Source organism: Coenobita brevimanus, chromosome 106 (genome assembly GCF_032717465.1).
Source record: "Coenobita brevimanus isolate Jiangsu-jjx chromosome 106, ASM3271746v2, whole genome shotgun sequence".
Lineage (NCBI taxonomy): Eukaryota > Metazoa > Arthropoda > Malacostraca > Decapoda > Coenobitidae > Coenobita > Coenobita brevimanus.
In genome coordinates, this window is record NC_137059.1 from 5,944,906 (window position 1) to 5,971,025 (window position 26,120).

The 26,120-nt window shown below is 41.9% G+C and overlaps 1 protein-coding gene across 1 annotated transcript in view; it reads left to right on the plus strand.

Annotated features, from left to right (window-relative positions):
- The window catches only part of LOC145416442 (F-BAR domain only protein 2), a 264,247-nt gene that overhangs the window by 78,535 nt on the left and 159,592 nt on the right, over positions 1-26,120 (plus strand). Inside the window, exon 9 of the mRNA XM_080285396.1 lies at positions 4,365-4,400. Within this exon, the coding sequence (XP_080141522.1) occupies positions 4,365-4,400 (36 nt within the window). The remainder of the gene's footprint in view (positions 1-4,364; positions 4,401-26,120) is intronic.

Sequence of the window (26,120 nt, forward strand, 5' to 3'; positions counted from 1 at the left end):
AAGTCACTAATCAAGTATGACACATTCAGAGTTACTCTTTGGAGCTCCTTATATACCCATTCATGGACAGGCTGTTGCAGACTGTACCTTTTTACCAGCTAACTTCATTTATTCCACTTATTTTCAGAGTTTGTCACTTTTCTTGGTTCAGCCACAGGAAAGCACTTGTCTGTGTACTTCTTAAGTAATTCCTTCCTTACACAAGATACTAGTCCTTGTATGCCTGTGTGCTTCTTCATAAGTAGTTCCTGCCATACACTAGATACTAGTCCTTGTTTACTCATAATTACACACTTATTTCACTTATTTCTGCAAATTGTCACCGTCTGGCATATGCAATATGGAAGAACATATTTCTGTGTGCTTCTGTATAACTAGGCCCTTCCTTACACTAGATATTAGTCTTTATTTACGTATAGTTACACACTTATTTCACTTTTATCTGTAGATATGGTCACTATCTTGTATCTACACTACAAAAACACCTGTTGCTACATGTTTACACATGATGAGGCTCATCTGTGCACTAAATACATTATTACAACTATTTGTCCATATTTACACTTTATGTACATATGTTCACTTATTTTATAGTTCACTAGTCACTGTATAGTCCCACATCAGTTTTTTTTCAATATGTGGTAGTCCTTGAAGTAGATGGGACAAATTGCAACACCACAGCATGTGGACCTGTATGTGGTACACTTGTGCCTGCCATCTCACCTGGTGTTGATGAGGCAGATGTGATAATCTGCAATTCCATTTTCCTGCCTCTTGGCTGGTCATGTTGGAATATCCTGCAAATAGTGCCTGTCAACAAGGTTTTGAGCCATAAGGCAGTCAGGCAAATCACTTGATGGTCAACATAGCATGGGATGTAGTTAGGTGGCAGAGCTCTCCAGTACAGCACTTATAATGGCTTTGCTGATTTAGGGGCACTTCCTTTCATTAGCTGTGGATGATTTAGTATAGATTGTAGATGTTCAGCATCACAGTGTCTAACATACAAAGGCTTGACTTTTTGTAACACTTTTAGAGTCCTCATCAGGCTTTCATTCTTGCCGACCATTGTGTCTCATTTCAGCCAGCCTCATGTCATGTTGATATGTTGATGTTTTTGTCATTCGCAACACTGAGGTTCTTAATAAGCTTATTTGTCTTGTTCTGTTGTTGACTGTTGTGCCCTTGTGGACAGACATGAGGAGATTCACAATCTTGTTGTCATGGCACTTTAGCTTCAGTATTTTCCCTGACTTTTTCACCTTCAGATCCCCATGCCAAGCCAACCCAAACTGTGACTAACCTGATTTGTGAGGACGAATAGTTCTACAGTGCTCAGTGCTGTACTGAAGGAGGACATTGGACCGTTTGGATATCAAGTAGTAGTTATCAGTCAGGACAGCATCAGAGAAGCAAAGACGATCATTCTTTTCTATGTCAGTCTCTAGCACTGTGTAGAATATCATGTTGAGGATGTAGCTGGTAGCACAGTCTCACAGGATGAAAAACTATGTCAGACTGATGTTGTTTCTCAGGCTTATACTGGCAGAAGAGGAGTTGTCCCTAGAACAGCATGAGCCGTTAGTCAGTAACAACCTTCTGAAATTACAAGAAAATATGCACAAACTTGCCCTTTATCATGGTGAACACATTGCACATTTTCTGAATAGGGTCAGTATTGGAAAAGAGGTCATTATTGGCATAATGTAGGTGATGTAATATTGCCTGGAATTGATCCTTTGGCATGTAGCATCCAGAGACAGGGGTGGGAATCAGGTCATCCAACAGCAATAGGTGTGGATACGATGTTTCTTCATGTGAGGCATCAGCATGCACGGGGTGAGAATCACAGTGTGTGCTTGGTCTTAAATCAGATCATGCACGTATCATTGATGTACAGTAGCTGGGTGCTAACATACCATCCTCATCCTGCTGTTCTTCCCACTGTGTATTACCCTGTTCCTCCCACTGAGTGTGGAACTTGTTCATTTCCACACATATCATATCCCCCACAGACTGGTCGACTGTTATGAGGAAGAAATCCACAGGATGTAAGTCTGTGATGCAGGGAAATGAAGGTTGAAGTCCCACAGTTGTGCAATCTGACTTTTACACGCTTGGCTCAAAATTGATGCCATCTTCCCTTATGAAGGTGTCAACAACATCCTCCCTTGGACTTGATTGATCCTCAGCCTTGCTGTTGGTGTTGCGAGGGCTTAGTGAGGCATGTAGGAAAACTCTCACACTATGTGCACAAGACTGAAAGCCTCTCTTTTGAGTATGGGAAACAGATGGTCACATGGTGTGGTGGCATATGAAGATGCAATGATGGCCCTGTGATGCACAATGTATGATGCATCATGCACTCTCACCTCCTCTTCTTCTGACAGAACCAAAATCACTCAGTGTAATATAGTGGTGCCGTAAACATTGTTACCTATTGTACCCAAGTTTCAGTGTATTTACTTCACCTATGACCTCCAGCAACACTAAATACTAATCACAGTAATAGGTCACACTTGTTAGTATAATTATATCATTAAATGATGAAATCCACTCGCATCCATAGTGCCTCAGGCACAGCAGATATCATGACCAGGCACTCATATTTCCTTAAATTTTTACAGTCACTGGAAAGCAGTGCACCTACTGTTAGGTCATGCCATAATCCACACACTAATGGCAAATATTATGCATCACAACAATTCAGCATGCCCTCATTTATGACCGGGGTGTGGTTTTGAAAATCAATCTTATAACGAATTTAATATTGTAGTGGTTGTATATGCGAGAAAAACTATCCTATAATGAGAAATCAGGCATTGCAGCAATTATATAAATGAAAACAATTGTAAAAAGAAAAAACTGTCTTAAAATTCGAGTTGATCATACAATACAGTATACAGTGTAGTATGTGAATGATCGTATACTGACTGAGCATGTATCAAGGGCGTACTTTACAGCATAAGGAGTACTGTGACTTGGGCAGGATATAATATAATGCAAGCACTTCGTTCTTGTAAGGAAGTGAGAGGGCTGGCAGCATGTGTGAATGTAGGTTGTGGGAATGGAAGGAGGTAAACAGAGTGCCCACGATGGATTGAGAGCCAGTTGGGATAATTGGGATGTGCAACATCCAGAAAACATTCACTGTCCAGGGGGTTGGTTGGGTATTTTTCCATATTAATCAAATCATGTAAGCAGGGAAACTAACATCTGGCAAAAAATGGTGTTAAGTCTTATACTTGATTAAGAAAATTATCAAATAAAGATCAGGTATATAGCAGGGGATACCTGTATTAAATTTGCGGTTAGATACATGCACAGATGGAGGAGCATGTCATTAACACTAATTTATTTCCTGATGTAGTGTTGGTATTCATTGGATATACTGTTTCAGGAAAATTACCAAAATCCTCATTTTTATGTACTAACAAAAATATAATTTTGAATATAATGGCATTATAACCCTTGTTGAATTGATTTTTCTTTTAAGAATGTCTGGCATTTTGTTATGAGGAACTGCTAAATCTGTTTTCATGCCTATGTTGGTTAGTGTGTTGATTGTGTTAACATTCAAACTGTGGAACACATACCTCACCAGTTTGCAGTCACCTACTGTATTTCATTCACACAGCATCCTTGGAAAATCATATATACCATACTGTTGATACAAAATATAAACTTTATTTATGTTGAGTGATAGCTGAACTGGGACTAATCATGTTTTCATGGTTTGTGTTTAATGTATGTGTACAGTAAAAGTAGTAGCAACTCTGACAGCTATTGATGTGGATTGTTTACTATTTCATGCTATCACTTTCTTCAGTTTTTATTGTAAAGACTAGTATACATAATTGAATAAGATGTCCCAAACTTAGAGGAGATAAACTGAGGAAAATTCATTAATATCTATAGCTAACAGTTGTACCATATTCTTAATATGATCGGGACTACAATACTCTACCTTAGCCTCAAGCCCTTATGTCCCAAAGTAGATAGTATGGGATATGCTGGTATCATTTTGTAGAGGATACTTTTTGAATCCACCAACAGGAACTTACGATCTGCTGATTAGAAAAAAATATGTGCTTTATTTTTCACATGTGTAAGCTTGTTTTTGTGATGAAAAGGCTGTTGATATTTATTGGCCATTGGTATAGCCAAGCTATTCCCAAATGTACATTATAAAAGTGCACATGCACACACACACACACACACACACACACACACACACACACACACACACACACCTTGTATGATAACTTAGAAGCTATAGTTCTCAGTTGAAGTGTTATTATGTGTCATTTGTCGGGATTTTTGTAATTAGCGATGATAACCATTAGCACAGTCTTTTTTTTCAGTGTCAATACCAGGAGGAACACCGGTTCTCTCATTTGGTGGGTACTGTACATCCTTGCTGTTCTTCAAAACTCCAGTTCTCTTTTGTATTTGCTACTTGTATTTATAGCCTCGCTTTAAGGAGCTATAGGAAGGTCAGATTCCCCTTGGAGTCAGGACAGTTATGTTTTTAGTCATGGTTTCCTTTTACATTGTTTTATATTGGTGTATTTTATTAAGCTAATTTATTTCGTATGGTATGTATTTCTTCTGACCTTCAGATTCTCCTGAGGTTTAAGCCAGTTTGTGGCAGTAAGCTTTTGGATGTGTGCTTCTAGTTGTGGCCTTTGCAGTAGTGCCATGGACAAGCTTTGGTCCCCTTTGATGCTGGCACTGTTGCCCCACTGTAATTTTATGTTGCTGAGCGTGATTGCCACAGAGTTTTGTGAGACACAAGACCAACCCTGCCATAAATTTTGTTGACTTTGTGTATAGAACTGGTATACAATATCAAGTTTTATCATATCTATTGCTTTCATCAAACTTTAATGATCAGTAATATATGCTCGGTATTTTAAGTAAACCACATTGTGGTTGTGACAGTCATTAGCTTTAGAAACTTGTTTGATTAGATGAATTGTTGCTTAACAAATAATCCTCATTTTGTTAGTGTTATGTAGATCTAACTAGTCTTGGGATAATTTTCTCCACAGATGATGATACCGTATATTGGCTCCAAGTACGTCTGGAATTAGTCTTAGATCTACCAGAAAGTTCAATGTTAACATAACTAACACATTATACTGGTATACTTAGTCCACAGATGATGATACTGTATATTGGCTCCAAGTATGTCTGGAATTAGTCTTAGATCTACCAGAAAGTTTAATGTTAACTAACACATTATACTGGTATACTTAGTACCATACAGTTATACTATATTGTTATAATATCTTCTTTCTCTTTATAGTGTATTGACATTGTACATTTTTCATTGTGATGTATTTCATATATTTCTATTTTAGTAGCTAATATAAGGAAATCATTTAGTTTACATGACTTTAATGCTGTGACTTGCTTTAGCAGTGCAGTACTAAAGTCCTCCCATGGTATTCTTTAGAATACCTGGTAGGCTGACCGAATGATACTGGTAATTTTCATCTTTGGCATTTCACTGGCTTCAGTTTCATGAAGCAGATCTCATATTTAGCATTATGGTGTTATATACTGTGCTTTCTCTATGCTCAGTATTTCCCATATAATGGAGAATTATAAATTCTGAATTGGCCATGTCAGAATTTGTAATTGTTTGGGGATTAAATGGGAATAGAAAATTATGAGTGATTCCATTTACTAATGACACTGTATTGGTATTTTGAATTCTGTAGAGGTGTGTAAGAGCAGTACCAGTGTAGTCAGGCAAGTACAAAGTGTGAAAAAAATAACTGGGGTAAATGGATACGTCTGGCAGTTTCCTGTAGTAAGCCCACATATTTTTATGAATGAATCACTCAGAACTTAGAGCCTCTGTCAGGTGGAATGTGAATGGCTGAACTTTTGAATGGTGGTGAAGCAAATGTTCTCATCATATTATACATAAATGAAGGTTTATAACTAATAAGTGGTAGGAAACAATTTTTAGGGAATACTACAGTATTTAATGAACGAAGGTGGAGTATAATAGAGTAATGAGCGTTAGCATTCTAAATCCTAACTGGCAACATAGCACAGAAGAGCAGTACGTCAGCTGGTAGTTTCATTTATTCATGATCTTTAAAGTTGCTGAAACGAAGTCTAGTGAACCAGACTAGTAGATGTTGTCCTCCAACGAAGAGAACCAGCAATGCTTTCTTTAGTGAATCTAATATTGATATTATATTTCATCAGTTGAAGGGCAATTATGCTCTGTTACACATGTTTTCTGTTAAAATGCATAGTCAGTAAATTAATACTAAATTATTTGTTCCCTTATTACCTTTTATATTTCAACTCAATATAATATATTGAAATAGGAAGAGAGAAGACTGCGCTAGGCCAGAAAAACATTGTAGCGCAAGAGAGAAGGAGGTAGAGAGGAAGGATAGCAAGCACGAAGGAAAAAAAAGGAAAGGAGGCACAGTTGAAGAGCTGAAATGGATTGACTCAGGACCAAAGGGGCACGATAACCCTTTAAGTATCGCCCAAATCTCTGCAGGCAGTACCACGAGGTTGATCCCAGTATAATGCATTGCATTGGAAATGCAAAAACATAATCAGATGATCAGCAACATTCATTTATTATGAGATGGTTACCTTAAAATTCTTCCCATTAGGTCCGCTTAATTACTTTCACATCTATGAAGTGCATACAGCATCATTTTGTAACATCAAACAGGGACTAGGTAACCAAATATCCAGTTTTAATTTGCAACACCTAACCAACACCAATCCTTTTTCCACATTGCTTGGAGGAGAGGTTAGGAAAGAGACAATGATGAAGACAGTGAAATGAAGAGGTTACCAAATGGGTAACTAGCGTCAGTTAATACTGTCAGCCGTGGGGTTGTTCCCTCACTTGGATACATAATTGCTTGACACTAGTCATTTCCTGGATTGAGGTTGTTAAGCCCCATCCACACTATCGAACAGTGGCTGGCGGACTGTGCCCTCATTGGGCACAGTCTTTCGGGCATGACTGTGATGTCGTCCACACTGCTGAGTAGCTAGCCAAGCAGTAGAGTCGGCCAGTTGTCAGTAGGTGGTTGGCAGTGCTCGAGTGCAGTATCACCATGCGCAACACAGTTGAAAAGAAAAAGCAATAGGTCGGTATAGTGTTGCAATTCTAAAATATTAAATAAAGGAGAGAGTGCCGAAAAACAATCATCTTAAAGAGCCAGTTTATTGAGGATGGCTGGGTCATCGTCCCATGCCTGGCACCAAACCTCCGGGAAGTGTCTGATGATTTTGCTCAGCTAAGGGCACTGGCTGTTCGCAGGTTTGCCCTTCAAAGTTGCCACATAGTGTTCGATGACGGGCTTATTACTCGTGCCTGCCAGGCACTGCCATATAGTGTGGATGGGGCTTCAAGACCATATGATTGATATATTGCATAGTTTATTTGTGTATCACTTGCAGGCATTCTCTGTCAATTGCCAGGATGTTTACCATGTGCAATATATCTGTGAGATGAGCACGGCGCTGATTCCAACATATATCTTACAATGGTTTTGTCTCTTTTTATCTTTTCCAAGAAAATTCATATCAGTCATTCAATTGGACATGTTTTCAGTTGTGGTGAAAATGAATACAGGGATGGCATGGTAATCAGTTATGAGGGTTTGTATTTGCCTAACACATATTTGTCACTAATGTTGATAATGTTTCAACTCTGATATGGCTCATCATCAGTAGGTATACAACAAAATCATAATAATTTACAGTAAGTTTATTTCCTCTGACAAAATATTCATTCCTTATAACATTATAAAATAATGTTCTCTCCAAAATAACGTGTGATTTATATACGACCAACAGATAAATATTACTCCTGTTTTATTCAGCTTTTCAACTGCTCCTCCTTTCCTTTTTTTTTTTTTTTCCCCTCGTGCTTGCTGTCCTTCCTCTCTGTCTCCTTCTCCCTTGCCCCACGAGGTTTTTCTGGCCTAGCGCAGTCTTCTGTCTTCCTGTTTCAATATACTGTATATTAATGAGTGGAAATATAAAAGGTAATAAGGCAACAAATAATTTAGTATTAATTTACTGCCTCTGCATTTTAATAGACATCATGTGCCATTGAGCATAATAACCCTAGAAATTGATGAAATATAATGGAGGTATACCTCAGTTTAACGATGCTATTTGTCAAGTTAAAACCCATCGTTAGGCGGGGTATCATATATCGGGGTCCATTTAACATGTATAGGGATGCATTTTTGAGCCTTAAGTTTCCCTCTCAGCCAAGTCCTAAGCCCACCCAAATGAGTCTAAAATAAGTTTCCAACTCACCTGAACCTCCAAATAGCTTTAGAACAAGCTAAATTAAGCTTAAAAGCAGTTTATAACTCGCATAAACCCAAAATAAAATCTTAAAATCGTCAAAAATAAGTCTGGAAAAAATCAAACTTAGTAAAATGTATCCCAAAATGACAATGTTCACCCCACCTATGACCAAAACTTATTAATCAAGCCTAAAAACTTTTCATAAATCTATCTATATATTGCCAGACGCCTCAATCCCGTTTGGGGTGTCCACAAACAAATCGCCTCCACGTTGCCCTGTCCCCCACCATTTCACTGCCCTGCTCCCAATTCACACCCCCCTCTCTCATATACCTCTCCACCCCATCCCTCCATCTCATCCTTGGCCTCCCCCTCCCTCTTACCCCCCCACCTCACTCACATACAGTCTCGTCAGTCTTTCATCCTCCATCCTTTCCACATGGCCAAACCACCTCAGTGTGTTCCTCATAACGCTTCCTATTACATCCATATCCACACCACAACGCTCCTTTATATCCTCATTCGTCAGCCTGTCACTCCATGTGACTCCACAGGCTCCTCTTAAATAACTCATTTCCACGTGTCCTTCCAACAACGTCCAAGCTTCACTTCCATACGTTAGGGTTGGTATCACAATACTGTCATGTAGTAACTTTTTCACATCCATGCTCACTTCCCTGTTTCTTATCACTGCTTTCAAGGAACCAGCAACCTTTCTTCCCTGTTGTACCCTTTCAAGCACTTCACCCTCCAAACCTCCATCTTTACTCATCACACTACCCAAGTACTTAAACATACTCACATTTTCCAATTCCTCACCATCCAACCTCGCTGTACATTCACTGACTTCACCTCTCTCAAAGACCATCACTTTATTCTTCCCTACATTCACCTTTAGATTCCGTTTCTCCCAAACTCATCCACCAAGCCTTGCAGCTCCCCTTCATCTTCACTCAACAACACAGTATCATCTGCAAACAACAGTACAGGGAGTTTCCAAACACTATCCTCTCTCACCAGGGCCACTCCAACATCCACTGCCGTACCTTGTACCTCTTTTATTACCCCATCCATGTACAGATTGAACAACCATGGAGACATGACACATCCCTGTTTCAACCCAACCTTCAAAGAGAAAAATTCACTCAGTTCACCATCCACATGCACTGCAGCCTTAGCACCATCATACATACTCTTCACAGCATTCAACAACTTCCCATCTACTCCATATATTCTTAATGCTTTCCACAATCCTTGTCTATCCACCCTGTCATATGCTTTCTCCAAATCCATGAAAGCCGCATACAACTTCTTTTCCTTCTCTAGAAACTTTTCCACTAAAGATCTAAGAATGAATATCTGATCTACACAACCTCTTCCGTTCCTAAAGCCTCCCTGTTCTTCTCCAACTAATTCCTCTGTTCTTTCTCTAACTCTTTCAGTAAGTATCCTACCATACACTTTTCCTATTATACTAAGAAGACAAATGCCCCTATGATTACCACACACTTCTTTTTCCCCTTTTCTTTTGTACAAAGGAATAATTATACCTGACTTCCAATCCTCCGGGACTCTACCTTCCTCCCAGGCCAATCTGCACATCTTCCACATTCATTCTACTACTATCTCTCCCCCATGCTTCAGCATTTCACCACACACTCCATCAATTCCTGGGGCTTTCCCCAGTTTAACTTTCTTCATTGCTTCCACAACTTCTGTCCTACTGATTTCTTCCTGTCTTCTCACCTCCCTCCTTCTCCCAGCCATTCCCCAGCCACTTATACTCGCATTACTTCCATCCTCTATGTTCAACAATTCCTTTAAGTGTTCTCTCCATCTGCTCACTTTTTCTCCCTTCTCCACTAGTAATCTACCATTTTTATCTTTCACTCCCCTGCTAACCTCACTTCCACCCTGTCTTACTCTCTTCACCTCTTTCCAGAACATTTTCTTACAGTCCCTCCACTTTACACTCAAATTCCTTCCAAATTCCTCATCCACTCTCTTCTTACTCTCTCTTACTACTCTTTTCACCTCTCTCGTTCTTTCTACATATAACTCTCTCTTCCGCCTCTCAACTTCTTCCACGCCCCTATTTCTCATCCATTCATAGTATGCTTTCTTCTTTTATGCCACAGCATATCTCACCTCTTCAGTCCACCACGCTGTTCCTTGCACCCCCCTCCGTCTTCTCTTCCTCCCACACACCACATCACATGCTGCACATATTTCTTCTGTAAATATCCTGCACACACCTTCCACGTCCTCCATCTGCTCCAATTCATATTTGCCCAATCGTTCCTCCACTTCTCTCTTATACTCTGCCTTTTTCTCATCCTCTTGTAACCTTTCCACTCTCCTTGCAACTACTCCTTCCTCTCGTCTGTCCCATCTTCTATTTCTCCATCTTACCTGGATCCTAATTCTGCCCACCACCAAGTAGTGGTCAGAACGTCCACTCCCCCAACCTCTATAAGCTCTTGCATCCTTTACACATCTTCGCATCCTTTCATCCACACACACATAATCAGTCATTGCCTTCCTTTCATTCAGTTCACCACTCACCCTTCTCATCACTCGCCATGAATACCTGTGTATCATTTTATGCCTGAAGAGGGTATTGGCTATCACCAACCCCCTCCCAGCACAAATGTCCATTAACGCACTGCCATTCTCATCTGTCTCAGCAGGCACACCCCACTCATCAACTATTCCATCCACCTTCACATTCCCTACTTTACCATTCATATCACCGATCAAAAACACTCTCTCATTCCTTTCAAACTTTTCCATGCACACTTCCACATTTGTCCAGAACTCTTCTCTCACTCTGCTAGCACAGTCTTGCGTTGGCACATACACACACACAATCGCCCACATTTGTATTCCAACTTTCAATTTTACCCACACAATCCTTGACCCAAGTGATCCATACTGTCTAGAAAAAATCAAATTTAGTAAAATGTACCCCCAAAATGACAAAGTTCACCCCACCCATGACCAAAACTTATTAATCAAGCCTAAAATTTTTTCATAAATTAATCAGTCTATCTAGCTATCTATTGCCAGACGCCATAATTCCGTTCGGGGTGGCCATTTGACTTTGAGTTACCGTATTTCGTGGCATGTTGACGCTGCAGCATGAAAGACGCACCCTAATTCTGGAAGGGAAGTTCTGAGAAAAAAAGTATGTCTTGACCAAGACTACAGAAAGGTTGCTTGATATGAGTATTTTTCACTAAAATACACACTCACCTTTCAAAATCTGTATTCAGTACTGTATATCTGTCTTTGGTTTCTTTATTTTTATGTAAAGGAATTGTACAAGACATGAAAACAAACAACCCCTTCCTTACATAATGTTACTGCTTTCCATGACACCATCTTAACACATTAGAGTCTCTCTTCAGTAATGTATATATATGTTTGGTGTCTATTTTTATGTAAAAGAAGGTTACAAGACAAGAAATCAAACAACCTCTTCCTTATAAAATGTTACTCCATACCACAACACCATCTTAACACTACCATTTCTTTATGAAATATGAAGTCTGAAGTGTCCGATTCCTTTTATACAATAATTTGAGATGTGATGTTCATCTCTATTAACGTACACTACATATGTTTCAGTATATAGAGATAAGAATTATTTTTCGTGAAATGAACTTAAAAAACTTCTTCTCCTTTCGGCTCTCCCCTTAGGGGTCGCCACAGCGGATCACCTGTCTCCATCGTACTCTGTCTTCTGCATCTTCTTCTCTTACGCCTACCAACTGCATGTCCTCCTTCACTACATGCATAAACCTTCTCTTTGGCCTTCCTCTCATTCTCCTGCCTGGTAACTCCATTTCCAGCATCGCCCTCCTGACATACTCCTCATCCCTCCTCCGCACATGTCCAAACCATCTCAGTCTCGCCTCTCTAGCTTTGTCCTCAAATTGACTTACGTGTGCTGACCCTCTAATGTGTTCATTTCTAATTTTGTCCAACCTCGTCACTCCTAGTGAAAAACGCAACATCTTCAATTCTGCTACCACCAACTGTGCCTCCTGTCTTTTTGTCAGTGGTACTGTCTCCATTCCGTACAAAGTGGCTGGCCTCACTACAGTCTTATAATGAAAAAACCCGTTCTTTCCTTCATTTAAGAAAATACAAAGGCCATTAAGTGAAGGAATACACTATATCTCCAAAACAAATGGTCTGCATGTCATCAAATGCCTGTATGTACTGAATTTTAGAATCACAGACAACACAACCAAGTTTTCAAAAATCAGTTGCAAGGAACTTTTACACCATTTTATGTACCCTAAAAGTACCAGAAGCCATCCTAACATGGGGTGATCGAATTTCCATATCACTAAGCGCTAAACCGCTAATAATGCTGTAATTTCAGGAAGTATTATTTAATGTTGCAACTGTTTTTCCCATTTTTAACTAACAGTAATATAAGACTGCTTCCTTCTATGATGCTCTTTTATCGAATGAAACAAAATATCAGTAAGAGATGCCAGCCTAACAAGGGTTTTTGAATTACCATATGAGACAGACATCTATTACAATGACTCAACAAAAATCATGCTAACCAACTTCTCCAATATGATTCCCTTGCTAGTTAGTGATTGGATAGCAAGTGATCATTATTGCCTTTCTGAAGGTTAGCAAGGGGTTCAGAAGAGATCATGTTCTGAGAGTTGGGGGAACACTAGGTGCTAAACTGCTAAATTGCTAAACTGCTAAACAGCTGTAATTTCAGACAGTACTGTTTAATGTTGCAATTCTTTTTCCCATTTTTCAGTAACGGTAATATAAAACTGTTTCCTTCTATTATATTCTTGTCTCAAATGAAACAGAATATCAGTAAGAGAAGCCAGCCAAACAAGGGTTATTGAATTTCCATATGAGACAGACTAAGAGGATGTATGTAGGTGAGGTGGAGGGAGGGAGAGAGAGGGGTAGACCGAGGATGAGGTGGAGGGATGGAGTTGAGAGGTATATGAGGGTGGGGAGTGAGCTTGGGGGAGGGTAATCAAATGGTGGGTGACAGAGCGACTTGGAGGCCTTTTTTCTGCGGCCACCCTTTGCGGGATTAGGGCATCGGGCTATAGATAGATAGACAAACGTCTGTTACAATTACTCAAATGTCATGCTAGCCATCATCTCCAGTATGATTCCCTTACTAGTTACTGAGTGGATGGCAAGCAAAGTGAACATGACTGCATTTCAGAAGGTTAGAAGGGATTTCACCGGTGATCATGTTAGCCTGCTAAAGTAGGGTGTATGCTAGATGCAAAATTGCTAAACTGCTATACCGCTAAACCCCCAGACCGTCACATGGCCAGCTGTAAACAAACCCAAAATTTTTTCCTGAGCCTGGGTGTTTCTAAGCGTAAAATCTGAGTATGAACACAAGTGAATGTACCTTTTAACAATAAATCAAAGGTGTTTATACTCTAAAAAATACTTGACTACCAAACAGTGAGATGATCATCTGTATAAGTGATTCTTCTAAATGGAGCCAAGATCTTAGTCTCACCTCCAGGATGCATGGGGATATTTGAAGGTGGTTTTGAGACAAAAAAGTGCATCTTCCACCCCACAAAATGTGGTATTTGTTTTACGGGGAGGAGCACTAACCCTCCACCAACCCGCTTGTTGATACGTAGGGAGCAAGTATGGTTTGGTTATGTGGCAACCACCCAGCATTGTAAATGGTTTCTTGGCTTACAGGAAACCATTTGGCTTGTCACTCAATGTAAAGCCACCTGTAAAGGAGAGAAAAGCAATAAGAAGTGACAGGAAAGATGGGAGAAATAGGAAGAGAGAAGGGCAGGCACAGAGAAAGAATTATAAAGGCTAAGGAAAAAGTAGGCAGCACTACATCAAGTGAGTGGATGATGGTCGCCACCACATAAATCAACCTAAGCACAAAATTTAAGTCTAAAATATCAAAATCGGTAAAAAAAATTAAATCCATCGTTAAACCGAGGTTCTACAATCGTTAGACAGGGTATGGTGGTATTTCTACCCCCGTCACTAAGTTGGGGTATCGCATCTAGGGGTATCATATCTAAGGGTATACCTGTATCAGTATTAGATTCGTTAAAGATAGCATTGCCAGTTCTCTTTGTCAGAGGTCAACATCTGTTACTGATTCTTTAGACTTTGCTTCAGCAACTTTAAAGATCATGAATAAATGAAACTGCCAGCTGTTGTGCTGCTCATCTGTGCTATGTTGCCAGTTAGGTTCTCTTTGTCAGAGGTCAACATCTGTTACTGATTCACTAGACTTTGCTTCAGCAACTTTAAAGATCATGAATAAACAAAACTGCCAGCTGATGTGCTGCTTATCTGTGCTATGTTGCCAGTTAGGATTTACAGACTGCTAGTGCTCATTACTCTATTATACTCCTCATTCGTTTATTAAATACTGTAGTATTCTCTCAAGATTGTTTCCTACCACTTCTTAGTTATTAACTTTCATCTCTGTATAATATGATGAGAATATTTGCTTCACAACCATTCAAAAGTTCAGCCAATCATGTTCTGCCTGACACAGACTCTAGGTTCTGAGCGCTTCATTCATGAAGATACGTGGGCTAACTACAGGGAACAGCCAGATGTCTCCATATATGCCAATATTTTTTTTTGCAATTTCTACTTGCCCAGCTGTGCATCCTCATCCATCCATCCATCCATACATACATACATAACTACATAGATACATAAAAGTGATGCCATACTTCTTGAGGAACCTCTGTATTGATGTTGGCCTTCGTATAGCTGATGTTTTGTATGAAATGGAAGCTAAACCAAGCGCCCAAACCAACTAATTACTTCCCAGCAGTTACTGGAAGCTGTTGGGGAAAAAGAAATTGAGATGTGTACAAAGATTTGTAATAATGTGAATCTCAGCTTGAACTTTGACTTAGCGTACTTGCGACTGAATGTTTGCTGCTGAAGAATGAGTATTATGTGGCTAGTTACCAAGCTTCAAATAGTAGAGAAATAGTAGTAAATATGCAGTAGCATTCCTTACTTCTGAAGTGTGTCCTCTACCAATTATAAGAAAAATATTTTTTCATTGCAGAGTGTAATGTCAACAATAGCATAAGTAACCATGATGAAGCTTAGCTGAAGCAGTAACACTCAAACACACATTAAACTCAATACAGTGTACTGAAAGGAGCCTAAGCAACATCAAAATACTTAATAATACCATTTTACAAAGACTGCAGTGGTTAACCCTGACCATTGTTCAGGTTTTGTGATGTATTGGTACCATAAACCTTTGTCTAATGCAGTATGTTTCATTATCAGTATTTAATGCACAGGATTTCTAGTGCTCTTTGCTTAGATACATAACTTCAAAAGTAATGATCAGTGTGCAGTTACTTTTTTAACGATCTTGTTTTGTTTAATTTCTGTAGCATTGGTAAAGAAATACAGCAACTATTATTGTATATTATCCGCATAATTTAGTCTTTTATGTTTATTTATTTTTTTTTTTTTTTATTTTTTTTTTTTTTTTTAATGTAAAAGTCAGTGGCAAGTCAGTCCATGATCAAATGTAAAGGCATTGCAGGAAGTAGTGCCAACAGTACAGTACAGTACAGTATTATAACTGCATTAGATGATTGGCCAGTCCCATCTCACAAAATTAACAAATACTGTATATGCAGCACGTCTCATATCTGGATAAGCACAAGCATCATAAATAAAGAGAGACTGAAACAGTAATACATTTCCATAAACTTTATTTCCTGAAGGATGTGATTACACACATCTTGCTTGGCTCATTGCAGTCACAGTATTGAGCTGTCAGATTCCTTGTTATACACGAAACATTCCTGATCTTAAAATATTACCATTACCATCATCCAGTCTCCATTTCATGTTATATTAGGTTGAAAGAATTCAGAATTTTAAAAGTAAATCAACAAGGAGAAACAGCTCTGCTGCAATCAGAACAGGATACCCACAAAGAAAAGAAGGTTGTTGTTGAGTAACTCCTCTCTGTCTGGCTGAGCAGACCCATCAACCACAGGCAAACAACTGCTCTTGCCTGTTCAGTGAACTGATGTTCCCTTTCAGTAGACAACACTTTGCCACAACAAAAGGAAGGGAAGACTACTCTGTACCTCTTCACTCTGTAGATTCTTTTGACATTCACAGTACAGTAGAGTCACGATTTAAGACAAAAAGAAACAATGATCTTACATTAACACGGGCATTTAGTTTCGTTTCGTTTCGTTTCGTTTTTAAAGGCTCCAACATGCTTGCATGTGTCGGCCTTGGTCACCTAATGGCGGCTGTCCATTCTGCATGATCCATTGCAGCCTCCCTGTTCAGTCCCTTAACCCTAAGGTCACACTTAATGACCTCGTCCCATGTCTTTCTCGGTCTACCCCTCATAACCCCACCCCCAATATTAACACTTCTCACCTTCCTCACCCAATTATCATCCCCCATCCTCTCCACATGTCCAAACCACCTCAATCTACCTCTCCTCATCACAACACCAATACACTCCAGTCCCATCCTACCTCTCAACTCTTCCATTGTAAACCCAGCTGCTCCAGGCCTTGGACGCAGGGACGCACTGCACATCCATCTAATCATTGTCATTTCTGTACGTCTGAGCTGGCGACTATCTTCCTCCTTCACTGCCCAGGTCTCACTGCCATACACCATTACACTCCTAACACATGCTGCATACAAAGACCTCTTAGCACGTAGGGAGAGCCCTCTCAATGTCAGGAGAGGCAAGAGCTCCCTGAAATTCTTCCAACCACTTCTCACCCTAGCCACAGAGCTAGCTCCAGCCCCACCTCCAGCACACAACATGTCTCCCAAATAACAAAACTTCCACACACTCAAGAGATTCACCAAGTTCAATCCTTTCAGGTCTGACAAACTCCACCTGCTCACCCTGGCACGCCATACACATAAAATCAGCATTATCTCGCAGTCTACCTTTGATACCACTACATCTCTTATGCACCCATTTATCACACACACCGCACAAGATGGAATTACTTCCCACGCCCTTGTGGCAAACTGCACATGGCCACTCTCCCTCGTCTTTGACAGTACCGCCACCAACCCTAGATATCATCACTTTTGTTTTATCTGCATTTACCCTTAAACCCTTTTGCCCCATACCATCTCTCCACTTCCTAAACCTTTCCTCTGCCTCCCTTTCATTCTCTGCAATCGACACCAAATCATCAGCATACAACAACTCCCACGGGAGTGTGTTTCTAAAGTCGCGTGAAAGGGCTTCAAGTACCATGATAAACAACATGGGACTCAAGACTGACCCCTGATGCGCACCAACATTCACGGAAAACTCATCACTCAAATCTCCATTCACTCTCACCTGGGTGTGAGCACCCACATACATGGCCATAACCACCCTAACCAGCCACTCCTCCAAGCCAAGCTTTCTCATTGCCCACTTCACCACCTCTCTAGAGACTCTGTCAAAGGCCTTTTCCAAATCAACAAAAACAAAATAAAGATCCCTTCTACCAATATATTTTTCCTGAAGCTGTCGAACAATGAATATGGCATCAGTGGTCCCCCTACCTGGCATGAACCCGAACTGCATCTCATCAATATTCACTCTTCCTCTAATCATACCTTCTAAAACTCTCTCCATTACCTTCATTATCTGATCTAAAAGCTTTATACCTCTGTAATTTCCTCTTTCCAGGGCATCACCCTTCCCTTTATACACATTTACAATTACACTCTTCAGCCAATCATCTGGGACAACACACTCATAAATAATCCTATTTATCAGGTCAGTGACTAAACTCACCCCTATATCGCCTGAGGCCTTCAACATTTCGGCAGTCAACCCAGACACACCTGTTGCCTTCCCCACCCTCATCCTGCCTATTGCTTCACTCACAGTAGCAGTATCAATCAAAGGCCAAGGGCCAGACACTGGATCTGCTGGCTCCAAACCTTCCCTGTCCCAGTCAAACTCCTCATTCAACAACCGGTTATAATGCTCTCTCCATGCATCTTTAATATCCTCACTGTTCACCATTACCCTTCCTTCATCATTCTTCACACACTGCTCACCTATAATATCCCGATTATCCCTCTTCACCTGACCTGCCACCCTAAATATATTTTTCCTTTCCCCATGATTTAGGTTATCAAGTATTTGTCTCTGTGACTCAGACTTTGCCCTGTATACCTCTCTTCTAGCTGTACGCTTGGCAGCCAAATATTCCTGTTTGCTACCACCCTTCTTCCATTCCCGGAAAAGCCTTCTTTTCTTCTTAATTGCAGCTTCTACACCCTCTTCCCACCACCAAGTTACTTTATGTCTTGGTGGTCCTCTTGTCCAGCCACATGTTACATCATTAACTCTCAAGAAATTGTTCTTGAGGGCTCTGTACTGTTCATTAACGCCTCTGTCTACAGCTCCCTGTTCAGCCACCACTCTCCTCAACTCGCTATAGAAGGCATCCCTTACTACTTGGTTTTTCAGCTTCCATACTTTCCTCCTAGGTACATAAGTCCTCTTTTTCATCACTTGTTCTTTAAGCACCATATCACAAATCAACAGTTTGTGCTGCTGCACACACTCCTCACTTCCTATAACTTTAACATCCCTCACTAACCTCCTATCGGCCCTCCTAACCAGAAAATAATCTATCTGACTGCTATTTCCCCCAGACTCATACGTAATTAACCTACTGTCTCTTTTCCTAAAATATGTGTTGCACACAATCATATCTGTTGCCTCCCCAAACTCGAGTATCCTTTCTCCTTCTGCTTTCCTTAGACCATACGCACATCCCCCATGCACTCCTTCATAACCTTGTGCTGCTTCACCTACATGACCATTTAAGTCCCCTCACAAAATCACTATCTCATCATCCCGCATACCACCCACTACACGTATTAAATCATCCCAAAATCTATCTTTCTCTGATTCATCCAATCCTGCCTGTGGAGCATATGCCGATATAATCGCAGCTATCTTTCTTCCCAACAGAATTTTCACTACCAATATCCTATCGCTTACTCTCAAAACATTCATAACATATTCCACCCATTTCTCCGCAACCATCACACCAACACCTCCATATCCGTCTGTCCCCCCCTGCCAAAACAACTTATAGCAACAGTCCTTCCCAACAATCTTTCTGGCTGATCCACCCCTGTACCGGACTTCCTGCAAACACGCCACATCCACCCACCTCCTACTGAATGCCTCAACGACTTCCTCTGCTCTTCCCCTCAAACTTCCCACATTCCATGAACCCACCCTCATCCCCATGGGTGATTTGCTGTCCTTAGGCTTGCTTTGAAACTTATTTTGTTTTGTCATCTTCAGTATTAATAAAGGGGGACAGACACAGCACAGGTCCCACTCACTGCACAGTCCCAGGTCCAGGCAATGGATCTGGGACCCCTAGCCCACCAGCTTACCAGTGGCTGTGGTAGTGGCCTCGGGGCACCCCGCCAGGACAGCTGCAGGGACACCCTCCAAGTGCGTCTTGGCACTGCAACTATCCCGCCATTATACACCCACTGATAGGGAAGCCTCCTGGGGCGCTACTCCCAGGTTCGGGCCCCTCTCTATTGGGCAGAAGCGGCAGCCTGGGAACTGCAATGCCCTGTACCTTCTAACACAGGCATGAGCCCCATCTCGCCTTGGACCCACGATCTATGGTGGCGGAACCCACGCCACACCTCCCCCCAGAAGTCCACCACTCCCAGTAATTTCACTCAGTTGCACGAGAGAAACTGTGTGGGAAGTGGATGCGTTTAGGTAATGGAATTCCAGATGACTGATTTGTTTACAACTCTTGTGTTATGCTTTTGTCGGTCGCTGATTGGCTTCCTTGGCCCCACGTGACCCTTATCCCATACCACCAGCCACTGCCTGCCTCAGTGTTGTGTTTATCGTCGCTGTGATGAGAAGCATTTATTTGCTTATTCCCTTGCCCCTCATTTCCTCAGAGAACTCTGAGCACATGGTTCCAAACTAACTTTAGTTATGCCTAAGCACCCTGAAAGTGCTATGAACACAAGAAAAGCATTTTTTCCAAAGGAAAATGTAAAATTGTTGGATGAAGTGGCGTGTGGTGTGGGAGCTTATTTGCAAATGATCAGACATGAAATGAGTCGCATGTGTTTACGATGTGGATAGTTTCTTTGTTGGTGGAAAAAAAAGGTTAATGGTGAAGAAGCAGTAAAATTCATGTTTTCGCCTTGGGTGCAACGAGTGTCTATCTATCTGTCTATATACCTAGGCTGCTTCCCCCAAGGAAAGGGAGGTAGCCGAGACAGGACAACACACTTCCCATTTACTCATCCATTCAAACACATTCATTCGCATCTTAGCCCCAAAGGGGAGAACGGACAGATCCTCACCGCACCACACCGCATAAGGGTCAACTACGCAATGCAATCAGTGACATGCGCAGCAGGGCCCGACAGCAGAGCTGGTTTACCCCTGCCACATCATAACAGACCCATCCCCTTACCCGCACCTGACCTGACCAGCTGATCAGACCAAATCCGGGAGAATATCCCCTCAGGGTTGCGTTATCACTTATTCATTCACAATTTCTCTCCATTTATTTCTGTCACGCACAGCCACTCTTCCTTGCTCAACAGACATCCCTCTCGCATCCAGCGCTCTCTTCACACTGTCCATCCATCCTATTCATGGTCTTCCTCTCGCCTTACACCTCTCACATCAGATCTGATTATCATTTTCACCAATCGCTCATTATCTATTCTCTCCATATGTCCAAACCATCGCAACACCCTCTGCTCAACTCTACCAGCCATCTCCCGAACAACTCCAGTTCTCCTTCGCACTTAATCATTTCGCACTCGATCCATACGCGTCACTTCATACATACTCCTCAGACACCTCATCTCCATTACATTCAAACTTTTCCTCTCTGCTACACCCATATTCCATGTTTCAGCCCCATATAACACAGTCGGTACCACAACACCCTCATACAGCCTTCTCTTTACATCCATTCTAAGCGAACGACATCTAAACACTGTTTTCATTGCTCCTAGCACCTCTCCTGCTTCATTTATTCTAAACTTCACTTCTGCATCTATTCTTCCATCCACAGCGACATGTGACCCTAGATATTTAAAACACTCTACCTCCTCAAGCAACTCGCCATTCAAACTATATTCATCCCCCTACCATCTACCAACCTCGTACACTTCATCACTTTACTCTTATTCTCATTTACTTTCAATTTCCTCCTTTCACACACCCTTCCAAACTCCTCTACCAACTGTCTCAATCTCTCCTCTGAATCAGCCACCAGTGCAGTATCATCTGCAAACAGCAGCTGCTTCAGATTCCACTCTCCTCCATCAACGTTCACCAGACTCAGACCTCCACCTAAAACTCTTGCATTCACCTCCCTTACAACAACGAGTGTGGGGGGAAAAAAAAAAAAAAGGCTTTGTGCCTGACCTTTGTTACGAACTGATGGTCTTTGGTAGAGAAAATTCAGCTCTTAGGGTATGTGAAGACACTATGTGTTGACGTAGAGAGTTAGGTAAGATCATTATGTGAGTACAGTTCCTGTGAATTATTGTATACTGTACTGTCACACAAATTATACTGCTTGGCTGACTTGTTTTTTATTCACGATTACTGCATTCGTCTGTATCAGAGAAGTGAGAAGTACACAATCACTCCATACTGATGACTTTGGTACAGTTTTTTTCCTTTATTGTTGATGACTAATGACTTTCAATAATAGTTTCATACTTTTTTTTCTTTTTTAAATAAGTGCACCGAAAGTGATTCTTGGTGAAATATGCATAATTCTGGGCGTCCATTAGTCACATGTTAATTAGGTCAGAAGTTTTTGCTTGAATGGTAATGAGGACTTTCAAGAGGCTTTGTGGCAATCATTGGTGGTTAAAATTTTTATGGGGATTATTAGGGGGCAAAATTAGTCGGTTAGGTTAGGTTAGAATGCACTGATGTGTCAGGTTGGCGAGATCATAATGTAAACACGTCTTGGATATCTTACGGCGGATGTATTTGTGATAACCTATCTTTATATATATTTCAGTGAAAAATATGGTGCTCCTAGAACCTAACCCCCTTTTTTACATGTATATATGTCATGTTTTAGCACGAAATTGATCTTGCACGAGGTTCTGCATAATCTGTCTCGTGTTGTATGAAGACTGTATTGTATTCCTCAAAAGGCTGTTTCATTTATATGTTCCCTTATCGGCAATATTCACAACATTAGTGTGGTAGAGTCACTCCATCAGATGTAAATTTAAATAAAGAATGCAATACTTGTCTCATATATCCTACATATATATATATATATATATATATATATATATACACACAAATTGACACAGAATTGCTATAGGAAAGTTCTGTCTTTGCTTTGTGTTTCCACCTCTACCAAGTGAATTTTTTGGGCAAGAAGTAACTGGGAACTCCTCTGGTGTTGGCGGGAGGTGGTGAAACACTCAGCACGTCAGTGCTTGCTCAGAAGCAAGAGTGGGAGTACAGTAATCCCTGTACTATCCGGACTCCCCACTTACCGGACATTTTGGTCCAGGGACTTAATAATCCCAAAAAAAAAAAAAAAAAAAAAAAAATCCAACTGCAGACATCCCCCCCCCCCCCCTCCCCCAATTTGAATTTGGTGCATGGCGCGGACCACCAGCTGTATTTTGGTGCGTAGTTCCGCCGATGTCTGCTAGAGCGACCCTGCATCCTCCCTGCTTCTTCCTGTCTCTTGTTGTGAGTGCACGTTCGTCACCATGGCCGCCCACGTGCTTGCTTTTGTGGTGGTGCCCTACCTGCTGCAGGCTCTCCTATTTCTCTCCTGCCTCTTCTTCGTGTGTGTGGTGATGGCCCTGCCACCTGAGAAGAGGAATAGAGTGGTTTTGACTCTGGAGCAGAAGAGGGAGATATTGGACAAGGTGGACGCAGGATGGTCGACCTCGCGCATCCTCCGTGAATTCAACCTGGCCTGCTCTACATTGTTTGATATCAAGAAATCCTGTGACAAACTCGTGCAGTACACGGCTGACTTCTCATCAAAGAACAAACGCAACGTGGAGAGGAAGATGATGTTTACTCCCCGGTTTGCAGAAGTCAACCACTCCATGTTGATTTGGTATCGACAACAACGTGCTGCTGGTATGCTGGCGTGTGGCATGGAGCTGAAGGCTGCTGCTGAGAAGTTCCCAATGCTTCACGACGCCCCAGACTTCAAGGCATCCGACGGTTGGCTTTTCGCGTTCAAGTTACATCATGGCCTTTCCAACCATAAGGCCCATGGCGATGCTTTGGCTGCCAATGAGGATGAAGTAGAGGAGTTTTGGCAGAAGGTGAAGGGCTTGATCGACAGGGAGGGCCTCACTCTCGGTCGAGTCTACAACGCTGATGAAACTGGTTTATTCTGTCGTTCTTTGCTAACAAACACTGTAGCCGAGGAGACAGAGAAGCGTGTACCTGGCCGCAAGCTCTCCAAGCAACGGATATCTGCTTTATGTTGTGCCAATGCTAACAGCATGCACTGGCTCAAACCCATTATTGTTGGCCATGCAAAGCAGCCTCGGTGTCTTCATGGGGAGATAGATGTCCTTCCTGTCGTTTGGTACCATTCTGTGAAGGCTTGGTTCACAGCCAAGATCTTCAAAGACTGGTTCCAGTGCCATTTCGCCAAGGAGGTCATCCATTACCAGACGGAGAAACTAGGAATCCTGCACGACCAGGTAAAGGCCTTCCTTCTCTTGGACAATGCACCTGCCCACCCGTGCAACAAGGAGTTGGTGGCTGAGAATGGCTGCATTAGGTGCATGTTTTTGCCACCTAATACGACTGCTCACGTCCAACCAGTGGACCAAGGAGTGATTGTGGCAACGAAGAGGCTGTACCCTAGGAAGTTCCAGGACGAGGGGATGGTAGTTCTCGAGGATGAGGACGAGCGCAGGGAGGGATGGGACACGCGAGGCCAGCGGACTTTGGATAACCTTCGCCGCTACAACATCAAGTCTGTAATCTACAACTGGACCAGTGCATGGAAGGAAGTCCCTGTCAAGACTCTAGAAAATGGTTGGTCTCGTCTGCTTCTCGGAATGGATGTGGAGCACGATTTTCTAGGTTTCGATGTGGATGACTTCCATGCATGTCTCCATGTGCATGGCGACGATGTTGATGTGGGGGAAGTGTGTGAGTGGTTGGATGACGACGAGGGCAATCCTGGGTATCAGACCATGTCTGATATCGAGATCACATATTCAGTTGCAGGTGTCAGTACCCAGCTTGAAGATTCCGACGAGGACAGCGACGATAATGCGGACTCCTCTCAGTGTGCCACTACTCCAGCCATCCCCAAGCTGAGCGCACACCGGGAACACGTAGAGTTCGTTCTCGACTACCTGGAACACCCGGACCGCGACAGGGAGATGGGGCCCTTGGGACTTGTGGAGGAAGTGCGCGCTTTCAGGCAGTGCATCATTAATCGCCAAAATCATCGTTCCTTGGGTCAATCAACCATTAACAGCTTTTTTAGACCCATGACCTCCGCTGTGCCCAGCCCTGGCTCCACACCACTGCCTCCTCAAGACAGGCCCTCATCCTCCGCGCCACAGCCCAGCACATCAGGCACGGTGGAGTCGCCACTGGACGTGAGTTTGTGCCTGTCTTCAGAGTCGTCTGCAGTAGGTAGTCCATCACCACGTCCCAGCGACGTGCCCCTAGGCCATCATCATCAGTTACTCTCAGATTCTGACAGTGAATAAACAGCAAGAACTCGTCACTAGACCACATGGGAATTCACAGTGTTGTGCTATGAAAAGAACAGTGTGCAGTGTTAAGAAATTAGAATTCTGAGTGCAAAGACCTAAGTGCCGAGCACAACACTGATTTCATTAAGGTACAATGGAGCGCAATTAAGACTAGAGTGCGTAGTGTTAAGAAAATGGAATTCTGAGTGCAAATGACTAAGTTCAGTGCAAGACTTCATGTACTGCAGGTACTTCAGGTACTCCTTTTTATTGTCAGAGTCTGAGAGGAAGTGGGTTATTCATTGAGATGGCCAGGGACTTGTTGTAAGTACCCAGAATGTTTCATATTGTACTGAATTTTCCATACATTCCTCTAAAACCTCATTTCACTCTTTTATGTCCCTTATTGGTGAGAATAGGGTCTTAGGTGCTATGCATGTCCAGTAGGGAGGTGTTTTTCTGAGGTAGGCTAGGTTAGGGTCCATAAGTACCAATCCAGGAGCCAGGGACTTGTAAGTACTCAGAATGTTTAATATTGTATATACTCACCTCTAAAACCTCATTCTCTGGTTTCTTTGCATTTATTTCACTCTTTTATGTCTCTTATTGGTGTGAATAGGTGCTATGCATGTCTAGTAGGGAGCTATGTAGGTGTTTTTCTGAGTAAGGCGAGGTTATGGTCCATAAGTACAAGTCCAGGAGGCTGGGGCCCACTCTCCGAATGGGACCACTTTCAGGACATCCCTTTGGCTCTGTTACGTCGGTTAGTGGAGGGATTACTGTATATGTTCCCGTCACTCCGAGCTTGCGCCTCCCTATTTTTTCGGATGCATTCCTGTATGCCCTCTTATTTTCCTAGAGTCGAGTTGTCATGCCTGGAAAGTACTGCTCAAGGGATGAGAGGGTCCGTATCATTGCATGGAGGCAGGATAATGTCCCCACCAACACAATTTGCGAACGTACTGGACGCGCAAAGTCGACCTTCATGAAGATTCTTGCTGCAGCGCGCAGCCTGCCAC